This window comes from Arachis duranensis, chromosome 3, assembly GCF_000817695.3.
Source record: "Arachis duranensis cultivar V14167 chromosome 3, aradu.V14167.gnm2.J7QH, whole genome shotgun sequence".
In the NCBI taxonomy this organism is placed as follows: Eukaryota; Viridiplantae; Streptophyta; class Magnoliopsida; order Fabales; family Fabaceae; genus Arachis; species Arachis duranensis.
In genome coordinates, this window is record NC_029774.3 from 28851359 (window position 1) to 28864812 (window position 13454).

At 34.1% G+C, this 13454-nt stretch overlaps 1 protein-coding gene across 1 annotated transcript; it reads right to left on the bottom strand.

Moving 5' to 3' along the window:
- Positions 1-11063: 11063 nt before the first annotated feature.
- Positions 11064-13240, bottom strand: LOC107478388 (malate dehydrogenase, mitochondrial). Its single transcript, XM_016098525.3, has 7 exons — positions 13094-13240; positions 12838-13011; positions 12177-12345; positions 12025-12086; positions 11815-11936; positions 11610-11727; positions 11064-11423 (listed from the first exon to the last, which is right to left on the bottom strand). Exons 1-7 carry the CDS (start codon positions 13190-13192, stop codon positions 11286-11288), a joined length of 882 nt encoding a protein of 293 aa, XP_015954011.2. The 5' UTR covers positions 13193-13240; the 3' UTR covers positions 11064-11285.
- Positions 13241-13454: the final 214 nt, after the last annotated feature.

Genomic DNA, 13454 nt, shown 5'->3' on the forward strand with positions numbered 1-13454 from the left:
GAAGGAGTAAATAAAAGAAATTTAAATGGCTGAAAATGTAAATAGGCTGAATCTTAAATTGCAAGAAATGTAAATGACTTGAGTCTTAAATGATAAGAAATTAAAAGCAAGAATGTAAACAGCAAGGTAAATTAAATTGCATGAAATGTAAATGGATCTTGGGTGCTGGGAAATCAAGGAAGCAGTAAACAATTGCAATTAAAGTGAATTCAGAGAAATCTAAATTGAAGAAAATCAAAGAGAAAGATTCATTAGGGATTGGAGATATCATAATCTACTATGAATCAAATGGGTCTCAACTACCTTCTCAATCATATGAGTAGATCTATGACAGATTGTAATTGATTGGATCCCAATTCCTTGGCAATCCAATCTCTCTAATCACAATCAATCTTGCCAATTCCTTGATCTAATTGTCATGAGAAGAGGTTAAGCATGTTCTCTCATCCATAGGCCACACAAACTCTCAAGACCTCAATTCCTCCCGAATAGTGTTGGTCAAGAGAATTGTGAAGGATAGAGCACCAATTCTAATACTTGTGATTCTCCTTCCGAGGCTCACACAAGCATTCAATTGAATCAAACCCCCTTTCAGAGTGAATGATTCACAATCAAAACAGAAGATATCCTATAGCTACACAAGCGGATTAAGAAAAAGAAGATGTTCATTCATTCATTAGGATTACAGTAAAGCTCCTCCCCCTAATGAAATGGGAGTTTAGTTCATCATTGCTTAATCCAAACAGAAAAGGAAAAGAAACTACGTAAACTAAAAGAAAAGTACAGAGAAAATGATTTCAGGGTTGCCCAATTAGGGTCCCTGCTTCCTAGCCTCCTTTCTAACTTAAATTCTATCCTATTTATACACTTTTTCCATTCAGTTTTTCAAGTCTTTGGATGTGGGCTTTGGCCTTTGTTGAAGCAATTTAAGATTGGCTCTTGGTGACGTTGATAAGGACGTTGGAAAACTAACGTTCATACTTGCATCGGTGCCAATTTGTATTGAAGTTGGTGATAACGTTAGTGATCAATGTTTGTGTGCAAACGGTGGCTCAAACGTTCCATGCAAAATCCCTTCTGGACGTTGCCACTAACGTTTGACTCAACGTTGGTGCACCAACGTTCATCTAGCCATGCGTGGGTACGTGTCAAAATAGCATTTTGCGCATGTGCGTCGCCCATGCGTTCGCGAGACTAGCTAAAATTTCACTTTCACACGTATGCGTCATCGACGCGTACGCGTCACAGCAAAATTTTCCAACTTCAATTTGAGATTTTTATCGAAGACGTTGGGGGTGACGTTGGGGGTAACGTTGGTTCACCAACGCTCCCACCAACGTTGGACCTCCTTTTTCATAACGTTGCCAGCAACGTTGGTGAGCCAACTTTGGCCACCAACATTGCTCCCTATCCTCTAGAAAGCAACATTGGTGAGCCAACTTTGGCCACCAATGTTGCTTTGTCCTCCTTTATCAACGTTTGAAGCAACGTTGGTGAGCCAACTTTGGCCACCAACGTTGCTCCCTTATCCTCTAGCAACCTTTGAGGTAATGTTGGTGAGCCAACTTTGGCCACCAACATTGCCTTATTTGCTTCTTCCTTGCCCTTCCTTTGTTTCTTTTCACCTATCATCAACCAAACAAATGCATCAAAGTCTTGCCATAATCACAAGTTGTTTGCCTCATTCATAGCATCAAGTAAATCTTGCATAAATCTCATGAAAATGCACATAATTAACCATGTTTGATTGAATCAAGATATGCATGAAATTCTCATCCAAATACTTACTTATTGCTCAAGAAAATGCATGAAACTAAATAAAAACAAATGAAAAAGGCTTGTGAAACTAGCCTAAGATGCCTAGACATCAATATATATATAAAATAATTTGTTAACACAAATCTGCATAAATATTTTTCTAAAGCAGCACATTTTCATGCAGCATCAAGCTTGTGTAAATCAAAGCAATTAAAGCAACAATGATGTGCAATAAGCCAAATCATATATATATTAAATCCACTAATGCAAGGGCGGCACTTAAGCCAAATAAACAGCTAGTTGGCCAGAACCATTTGCGGCGTGGGCAAGTGATTGTGGACTAAGCATAATATCATATCCTCATCGATAAAATACAAATTAAAGCTTTAATTTGAGCGTGGACTATTACAGGGTATTTTTGTCTTCACTGCTTTTACAAGCTTTTCTGATCAACCGTGTCTATAATATATGGTTTAATTTGAACAAGACAATCTCGGATGAATAGATTCGGTTTTGGACGGCTTAAAAATTTATTAATTAGCTGTAGGTATAGCCAAATCTGCAAAAGCCATGGTGGATAATACTAACTTTAAATGTGATTTGGAGCAAAGTTCAAAAGTTGTATTTAATTAAGAAAAAAGTATATTTGTACATTAGAATTGTTGTTTCAAGTTTCAACTGTGTACACTTAATAAATAACTATTAATTAGATGAATCAAACTAGAAAACCAACCTTTAATAGTCATCCTAAATTCTGAATATAACTAAATTTTAAATTTTCAATAAAATGGGATCAGAAAAGTAATTTTCATATTAAAATAACAAATGGGAATTAAAAAATATATTTAATATTAATAAATTAACGAATATTAGATATAAAAATTGGTTTCCAATAATTTTTTTGGATTATAGTGTTCACACACTTTTGTTTCTCATTTTCTCCATTTATTATTATTATTATTATTATTATTATTATTATTATTTTAAATAGACATCCATTTAAAGAGTAATTAATACTACATGACCAGTAAATATTATCCTTTTTAATCAGCACTGAACTAGCAATAATTTGCATTTATATTTACAGACTTTTGTACACAAAAAATATATATTTTTTATCTATATTTATCAGAGTTTGTACACACATGAATCAATACAGTTTATACTTATACTTTTTAAAATTTACACATATAAATTAATAAAATTTATTTATTAAAAATAATTTAATATTTATATCAGTTAAGTGATGAACAAAAATATTAAAAATTACTTGTCCCTATGCAAATAACATTATCCCAATTTGCTTTCCACTATCATCCAATAGGACTCTTTTAAGTTTTAACCCAAATCCTAAAGATTCCGCTCGTTGTTCTTATAAATAAGTTGCTTAAGATGTACTATGAGCTACTACACTCACTAATAAGTTTTGACCAGTTTGTGCTACCTGGCTACTTGTTTCTTTCTTGTCACTTTAAAAGAATTTCTTTTCTAAGACCATGGCCATTTCAATTAAGTCAAGACCATTTGTTCTCCTCCTAATTCTTGTGGCATTATTGCTTATAGTGAATTCAGAGGCAAGACATGTCTCTAAGTTGTCTATAATGGGCAATAAGATTAAGAATAAGGATGCTAAGCGCGAATTGATCAACACCAACAATGTGAGACGACATAGCAAGTTGCAACCAAGAAGGTTAATGCAAGGAAGAGCAAGAATACAGAGAATGTCTCCTGATGGACCAGACACTCAACATCACTAGCTACTCAAATCAAATTGAGAAATTATTGAGCAAATGTCTTTTTCGATTTTTTTTTTTGAAAAATAAAACACTTTTTTGTATATAGTTTAAAAAATTTTAATCAGTTTTTAATATTTAAGTAATTGGTCTAAGCGATACCTGCTGCTTTGTTAAGAGTCAATAAAGACTGCTTAGATTAATTATTTGAATAATTGAAAACTAATTAAAAATTTTTAAATTGTTAAAAAATGTTTTGTTTTTTGGACAAATAGTCAATAATCGAAAATGATATTTACTCGTAGACAACTATCATCTTTATTTTGAATAAGTATCAATTTTTTATGTATTTAGATATAACTACCGAATCTAAATACATAAAACAAGATTTTTTTAAAAAACAAAAAAATATATTACTTTTGTTTTTGATTAATTGTCTACTTTATTCTGTTTGATATAAAATAAAAAATTAATCTTTCGGTTAATAATTAGCCAACAAATAAATGAGATGAGAGGAAAATATAATGTTTGGTTGTTGCTGTTGAGAGAAAAACAAAAATTTTAAAGAGAGAGAGTAATGTTGGCTCATTATTAGAAAAAAAAGTATTAATTTTCTAACAAAGCAGAATGAAAAAATCAATGTACTTGGACAATTAATTGAAAATAGAAAGAATATAAGATTTTCTATTAAGAGAGCAATTTTTAAGTGGTTTATTTTCTTTATCAATTATTCTAGTTCATTTATAATGGCTCTCACAAAAAAGTTGTTAAACAACCCTACTATTGTCCGAATATAATTTCTCTATGAAATAGGTGGTAATCGGAGATATTACTGTTTCCACTTTCCACCCGGCAGATCAATCCGAATAAGCTCAATAGAAAATAATAATGTAGGTTTTCTCATGTTGGTATTTTAATCTATTCAAATGTATTAATAAGTTCAAACTTGAATGCTTTGACATGTACTTGTTTTTGGTTTGCTGCAAGGGTAAGCTAGCAAACTGAAATTCAGAGAAAATGAATGGGGGTGATGTATGTGAAGCAATTTTTGCTAATAATTTGTCATCTCATTTTTATTTGCACTACTTAAGTTTGTTTCAACTCTTCTTTAAATTTATTATATTCTCTTACTGTGTGTGGTGAATAATCATCTATAAAGAGAGATGTCCACTCGAACTTTAGCTTAGACAAATTTAACTTACGTTGTAAATATATGGCTTATGTCTCAAACCTAAGCTTGTTTTTTTTATTGATTTTTTATGCAAATTTGAGACTCATCTGTTAAAAAATTTGACAAGACTACAAATCTATTTAAAAAGCATATTTAGTGAATAATAACTCAAAAATAATAAATTTAAAAAATCTGAATTAACATTAGATACATTTTAGAATTTATAATTTAAATTTTATAAATCATAATTTATTTATATGTCAATCGTTAGCTACATATCATAAACAATTTTTTTTTCATCTAAACAAATCAGAAACAACTACATCTACGAGAAAACATCAAGGTACATCTAATATATACAATCTTGACTAACATGGACTATTAATTTTTTGAATTTAATTTTGGGTTTATTATGAGTATTAGATAAAAATCCAAACTAAAAATTATTTATGTTTATAAAAAGAAAATATTTTAACAAATCAGCCCAATAAACTTTATAAATTTTTTTCAAGTCTATAACCTGACATTTTTAGCCAATAGACTTTATAAAAAAAAATCCAAGTCTAGCACTTTTAATAAATCTAAACATGCTTACTTTTTTTCTACTTTTAAGTTGTTTTACTTCACCTAACAAAAAATTGTTGTAACATATGTTGTTACCCTCCTAAATATGAATATTTGTGTCAGATTCTATACTCCATTTTAAACTCTTTTCTACCACTTTTTTTTTTCTTCCAGTAGACTTTTACCAACTCCAAGAAGGTTGGTTTTCTTTATCCGCCAAAAGGGAGTTAGTGTATCTATAGTATTTTTCTTTGAGCATACGCACAAATAGCGAATTAGACTCAGTAGTAATTTGCCAAAACTGTTTATCCAACAAGGCTAGGTTTTGGACTCTGAAATCCTTGAATCCCAATCTGCCTTTCTTTTTGGGCCTGGTCATACAATCCTAACTAATCCAAGCCATCTTTCTCTCCATTCTCTTTTGACCCCACCAAAATTGTCTTAGAATACGTGTATTTCTTCCACTAGAGAATCTGGAAGCTTGAAACATGAAAGCGTATATATTGGAATAGCTTCTCCGACAGCTCTGATTAAGACATGTCTTCCACCTGCTGATAACAGATTCTTCTTCTAACCCTAAACTCTTTTCTAAACTTTATTCTTTATTGCACTGAATGTAGCCCTTTTAGATCTCTGAATAATGAATGGAAGACCTAGATATTTATCTTGGGCTCCCGTACGCTTTATATTAAGTAACTCTGCTAGCTGTTGTTTTCTGCAGAGTGGGGTGTTTTGACTAAAAAAATTGCTGATTTGTGGAGGTTAACTTTCTGCCCGCTAAGCATCTCATATTCATTGAGTAGAGATATGATATTGTTGCATGATTCCTCATTAGCCTTCCTAAATAAGATACAATTGTCAGCAAAGAGAAGATGATTAACTGTTGGAGACCTTCTGTGAATATGAATCCCTGAATAGATTTATTTTGCTCTGCCTTGTGTAACAGATAGAATAATCCTTCCGCACAGAATAGAAATAGATAAGGTGATAAGGGGATCTCCTTGTCGAATACCCCCTTGTTGGCTTAAAAAAGCTATAAGGTTGACCTTCTATAAGAACAGAGTAAGAAATAGTAATGATTAATTCTCTGATCCAAGAAATCCATCTAGTTCCAAAACCCATTATCTCCATGATGAACCATAAAAAATTCCACTCAACATTATCATATGCTTTACTCATATCCAATTTAACAGTCATTTCACATTTCAATCCACACCTCTTAGTTTTGAGATAGTGTATACATTCATGAGCTATTAGAATATTATCAAAAATTAATCTACCCTTTAAAAACGCACTCTGGTTTGGACTTATTAAATTATTCATAAACTCCTAACGTCTATGTACCAGAATATTGGAAATAATCTAATAAAAGACTGAGGATAAGCTTCCGACCTGTGATATGTCTCTAGCATTCGGGATCTTAGGGATCAAGCAAATCTGTGTACGGTAAAATGCCTTGAGCATTTTATCTCTACCAAAGAAGTTACGAACCACCTTAAAAAATTACCACTCATAATGTCCCAATAAAACTGGAAAAATCGTGCTGTGAAGCTATCCTCACTTGGAGAACTTTGAGGACAAACGCTGAAAGTAGATCTCTTGGTTTTCTCCATAGAGATTGGTCTCATTAGCCTCCGGTTTATGAAAGCTGTAACCGGAGGACTGAAATCGCTGAATATGTCACCAGGTTCTAATGGGTCAACGGATGAAAATATTTCCTTGAAATAATTTTCATCCACCAGAGCTCTATGGATCTGAAACCACCTCACCATCGTTCCAAACTAGTCCCCAGATTTTATTTTTCTGGTTTCTAGCTTGGAACTTCTGATGAAAGAACTTTGTGTTGCTATCCCCTTCATTCAGCCACTTGCATCTTCATTTTTTCTTCCAAAAACTTTTTTTCTTTTGATAGCTCCTCTTCTAATTTTTTTTCTCTACCTCTAACACCTCTAGCCCACTAAGATAACCCGCTATCCTCAACTATTTTAATCAAATATTTATTTTTTCAATTACCTTCTTATAGTTAGATTTGTTATGATGTTGCCACTGCACTAGACAGTGCCTACAACACTTTAATTTCTGTGCCAAAATGAACATAGGTGAGCCATTAAATTTCATACTCCAAACTTTTGCTATTAGTGCCCCTATATCCTCCATCTCACACCATTGCTCCTGAAATTTAAATCTTCTTTTGGTAGACCATCATCTTGGAGGATCCAAATCAAGTAAAAGAGGAGCGTGATCTGAACCATTCTCCAATAATCTTCTTATCACCGCATCTAGATAAGTCTCCCTCTAAACCATTCCAGCCATAAAACGATCAAGCATCTCCCTAATTAACACCTCTCCAGCCCTCCTATTTGACCATATGAATTGTTGTCCTATCATCCCAAGATCAACCAATTAATTATCGTTAATGAAACCATTGAAATTTTTAATAGAGGCATCAGACCTTAAATTCCCTCCCTCATTTTCTCCATAATTTGTAATGGCATTAAAGTCACCCAAAATGATAAAGCTACCTTCAAATTGTTGAAGTCGAGAAGGAAGTTCTTCGAATTGATTGATTCGAGTCAGTTCATTAGTGCTTAAGTAAACTCCAACCAACCCCCAACTCACATTCTTATGCTCATCTTTAACCGAAGCAATTATGAAAAAAGTGTTTTGAAACAGAATGTGTACTTCCACATTCCATGCTAGAGTCATTCCTCCTGATGTTACATTCAAGTCCACTAATATGAAACTTTGATATCTGCATGATTTGACTTTACGTTCCACCATTTGAGATTGATTTTTAGTTTCACAGAGAAAAATCACTTCAGGAGAGTGGGATTGGCACATTCCTTTAAGATTGTGGACTGTCAGGGGTCTCTCCAAACCCAGACAGTTCCACATTTGGACTCTCATGGTGTATTAGGTGCCACTGAACGGCTGGCACCCTCCACCATCTCTTAATCCGTATCTCCAAAAACTCTTCCAGTTAATGATTCTGAAACTATCTCCAGTTCATATTCCGCCCTTCTTTTAGTCTCGGACAGCATTTTTATCCCTCTATGGTTTGATCTAGCCATCTATTTTAGCCTTTTATAATTGACGGAGTATTCAGCAGCGGGAGTACTTGACATGCGATTTTTAGTTAGGACCCGTGTTAGCATGCTTCATTTGGAAACTACTTGTTCCTCCCAACTGAATCTTATTCGAGCTTATAACCATAGCATCTTCTATACTCCTATCATTCTCCTTTTTCTCATCACGTCTTTCATTCCTAGCAGGACTCTTGAGTCCTTGATCATACCTTTTTTTTGTATTTGACATTCAAGTTCAAAAATTCATCTACCAGGCAGTTTGGAAGCAGTTTCTTTTTGTAAAGCGGATGACCCGCTTGAAAGCTCTTTTCTCCTTTTCTCCCTTCGTCTTCCTTAGTCTCCACCCTTATACCAATTTGATCAGCTATGATCCATTCTCCTATTTTATCTTCCCTTAACTTATTTTTCTTTATATCCTCCAAAAACATAACACACGTTTTGTGGTTATGGCCTATAGTTGCACAGTATGTACATACCGTCCCTAGCCTTTCATACCGAACCGCCACTCTAATTGGAGATTTGTCAGGACCAGCGACCTTAAGAGAGTCTTTCACAGCTCGATTTCCATCAATAACCATCCTTGCTTTGATGATACGCGTCTCTCTCCCTTTAACATCAAACCGTCCCACATCCATCACCTTATCAATCCATTCACCAAGCATTTCAAGCAACCTCTAGTGTCTTAAAGGTTTTAGGAACCCCCCAAAATTGGACCCATATTGGTATCGCATTGATTAGTTGTTCTCCAATGCACACCCCCTCTTTCCAACGCTGGACATGGAGAGCATAATCCTTGAAAAGCCATGGAGAGCCTCTCTCAATTCTCATAACAACTCACTCGTTATCGAAGAAGAATTGGAATTGATTATGGTCAATCTCCTTTATTCGAAACTCTACTGGTCTCCCCCAAATTGCTTTAAGCGCCCCATCCATGGTTCCGATTGAAAAGGATTTATCAACAAAAAGTCTTCCAACCAGACTATTAATGCAGTTGTGAATAGCTCCCTTTATATCCTCCTCTGACAATTGTATTATATCATCCATCTCTTCATTACTAAAAAAATGGAGCCAATTAAATTCTCTCCACTTTTTGCCATCATTCAGAAAGGTAATGCCAAGTGAAAATAATAGAGAAGAACCTGTATGCATAGTTATCAAACCCAGAGTGGATCGGCCAGTTCAATAAAAAATTGGTGAACCAAATCTTAAACCGATCCAAATAACTCTTCTAACCATTTCTGTAATTGACCCACAAAAAACTGGTTTGACTCGTTTTAAATCGGTCAATTTTGGAACCGGACATATTTGACCAGCGGGTCATTTTCCTCAAAAATTAACATTATTGAGTCCGAACTTAGGGCATTTGACATAAAGGTGTGTTGATCTTTCACTGGAGCAATTTGACCTTTAACATTATTTGGGTAAATAATTATATATATTATAAAAGCAACGCCAAGCACTTATTAAGTTATTATACTAAAGACTAATAATTATATATATTATACTAAAAGCAATTATATTTAAATTAAAGCAATACAACTTAAAAAATATAAAATATTATTTTTATTCTTCCATAATAATATTGTATTTGTTTATTTTATAGTTAACTTTAATATACTAACAATATAAAATATTTTACATAATTAACAATTACTTCTGTTTTTTTAAATAACCATTTATGTTGTTAATATAAAAAATAATTATTTTTGCTGACATAGTGTTACATAATTAAATATAATACATCAAAATTTTAATTTTATTATAATTGTATATATTTATTTAATTATTACCGGGTCAAACAGTTCGACCAGTGATCTAGTGGTTGAACAATTAACCCAGTGATCCAGTAACTTTGTCGGGTCGATTGCCGGTTCGATTCTGATAACTATGCCTAATAAAATTGTAATATGTCTAGAAAATGTTGACCTTGACAGGACAAAAACTCTGTTTAGTTAAAAATCCTAGTAGAACATATTGACCCTTGATGGTCTTATTACCAACATTTAAAATGTCTTGTTTTTATCTTAAACATTATATATTGTCCTATTTTAGTTTTTTAGTTAAAATTAAAAAATTTTTCTTTCAAAAATATCATTTCTTCCGGACTTTCTTTTAGATGGCAGTAAAAATTATATTTATTGTTATCACGGTGATTATTATAGTGATTTCAAAATAACAATAAAGAAAAAAGTTTAAACTTCAATAAAAAAAACTAAAATAAAATGAAATAAAAGTAAAATATTTTAAATGTTGACGAAATTAGAACTTAAATGTTAAAGAATAATTCAATACTTTACTCTATAATTAGTTATAAGGCCCACGACAAGCGTCTAGCATGGATTTGTCATATGCCTTATATATATAGATGACCCTTCTTAAGATTTAATGTTCACTATTTTGTTAATAGCATTTAGCAAATTGAAGTTTAGTATGGAACCATTCTTCTGCCATTGTTTCCTGCAATTGAACAACCTACAAAAACAATATTAGACTCCGATTGCTAATTCCAATCACTGTACACACACATATTTTGACTTTCTTGTCTGTGTTTATGTCGGATATATACACAAAGCAAGCCTAATAGTGACTACAGAAATTAACCTGAAACAGTTCTCTGTTCTTTCTGTTTTTCATTTTCCAAAATCATAAGCATCCTTGCGGCGAAGGCTATGAAGCTAGTAGATCTTCCTTTCAGAATGTTGGAAAGAGTCAACCAAATTAAATGAATTAAAACTGCATACACCAATTGGATTATTCAAAGCCATAAATTAATCTCAAAAGGATCACTATGAATCAAATGGTGAATCCTCAATGGGTTTGATAATCATCTCTTTTGTAACAAGCTGCTCTCACAGATATTATTAAATTGGGGCCTCGACCTAATTCTAAATAACACAACAAAGCAGCCATAACCGCTGCCAACATTACAAATGTCCTGAAATTGCAAAATTTCAACATGCCAAACTATTTAAATTATTGCTTGGCGAATTTGATTCCCTTCTCAATAGATGCCAAGAGCTCAGGCTTAAGGTTTTCAAGGCCTTGTTTCTCATAATCTGAAAGAGCCCCCAATCCCAGAACTTCCTCCACACCGTTCTTTCCGAGTCTCACCTGCAAGATATTTCCACATTTTTATCAGTGCCAGGAAACTGAGAAATTACCATGATCACTGTTTCTACAGAAAATAGATTCATAAACCAGATGGCGATTCATGGCTAAATAACAAGGTATTTAATGCATGTGGTGCAGTATAATTTGAAATACGGAATATAAGTGAATGAGCAACAAAGCATTGACCTTTGAAGCGAAGAAAGGAAGTTCAGTGACATTAGATTGCACAAATGAGCACTCAACAACATCTGGGACACCATTGAGGCCCTTGAGACAAGCGTCGGCAAAGAGGGCTCCGGCATAGCTGTAGCAGTCATAATTTTTGGCTTATATTATGTGTTAAGATCAAGAATAGTTTCCACATATACACAATAATAAAACCCACACTTACGCCATTGACAAAGTTGCAGAACCCTTTCCTGCCTTGGCTTCAACAACTTCCGTTCCACCATCTTGTGTTCTCTTCGTAAGAGCTACTATGACATCATGATCCAAATTGGCTTTCGGTGTTGCCTACAGTAGTGAAGGATGGTTTTAAAAGGTCAGTAAATGCACACTAAGCTAATCACAGGAAGATAAAAGTTGAAGAACAACAAGGTACTTGAGAAAATAATGGCAGAATAGTGATGCCTGCATGGCCACCTACAACCGGTACATTGACCCCTGCATGCATATGAAAAAGAAGCCATAAGTTGTTATGTAAAATAAAAGTAAGACATTAGTGTAATTATGAGTTTCCCACACTCAACATACCAGCAACCGGAACATTGGCCTTTCCAGCATAGAAAGTTTTTGCCCTAACAACATCAAGGGTGGTGACCCCAAACAACCTCTTCTCATCATATGTTCCTGCCTTCTTGAAAACCTCGGCAGCAATGGGAACAGTGGAGTTCACAGGATTGCTAATCATGTTAACAAGGGCCTGATTGATCAAATAAGTTTTAAAAAAAAAATCAGTATAAAAAAATCTAAACTGACCATAAAAGGGTATATCCTAAAGTGCATTAGCACAGGGCATAACAAATTTCCTCCAAACATACATTTAATGTGTAAAAATACTTGGTATGCAATGCATTTGATTTGATGAATAGTATACTCCGACCGTTGGTCTCCAAATTACCAAATTAGTGCAAAATCTTATATTTTAAATTCACATACACACATACAAACTATAAGCCATCAAATCCAATAGAATTATTAACCACTCGGATTCACCAGAATATTTTGTTTTGAATGAAAATGATATAGAAAAAGTCAAAAACCAAACTTCAAGTGCAGCTCATAGAATATAACACATTTCTGATTTCGTTCACCGAAGCATATAACATATTTTTCCTGGCCGAATACAAGTATACAACACTGACAACCACATAAAAACAAAATATAAAAGCAACTAAAGGAAAGATATACTCACCTTGGGGCAGTACTTGGAAATAGCAGTGCACAGAGACTTGACAATGCCGGCATTAATGTTGAAGAGATCATCGCGAGTCATTCCAGGCTTCCTGGGAACACCAGCTGGGATTATAACGACGTCAGCTCCCTCCAAAGCTTTTCCAAGCTCTCCTTCACCTTGATATCCAGCGACCTACACTCACAATTCACAAATAACTCAATCAATTCGCTCCAAAAAACCAGATCTGGTGTTGACGTGGCTAGGTTGTTTGTACCTCAGATCTGGTGTTGACGTGGCTGACATCAGCGGCGACGCCGGGGGTGCCGGCGATATCGTAAAGGGAGAGGCTAGAAACGAGTGGGTTGAGCTTCATGAGGAGGGATAGGGGCTGGCCGATGCCACCGGCGGCCCCGAGAACAACGAGGAGGGATCTGAGCATCGAAGGCTTAATCATTCTGCTTCTGCGGCGGCTTCCCCGAGAAAACGAGAGAAAAGGGTTTGAAGGAAAATGAAGAAGGGATTGAGAGTAATGCGATATACTGCCCGCCTCCCAATTTATAATAATGTAGGATTCTCAAGAAAAGTTTCCAATAAATATTTTGTTCCATATATGTGGCTCAACTTTTAAGAAAATT

What these genes read in the sequence shown, in the direction of transcription:
- LOC107478388 (XM_016098525.3), bottom strand. Translation starts at nt 13,192, where the DNA reads ATGAAGCTCAACCCACTCGTTTCTAGCCTCTCCCTTTACGATATCGCC. An exon ending in TTTCCAAGTACTGCCCCAAG is followed by an intron (nt 12,346 to 12,837) that starts GTGAGTATATCT and finishes TTGATCAATCAG; the next exon opens with GCCCTTGTTAACATGATTAG. An exon ending in TTCCTTTCTTCGCTTCAAAG is followed by an intron (nt 11,424 to 11,609) that starts GTCAATGCTTTG and finishes AATATCTTGCAG; the next exon opens with GTGAGACTCGGAAAGAACGG.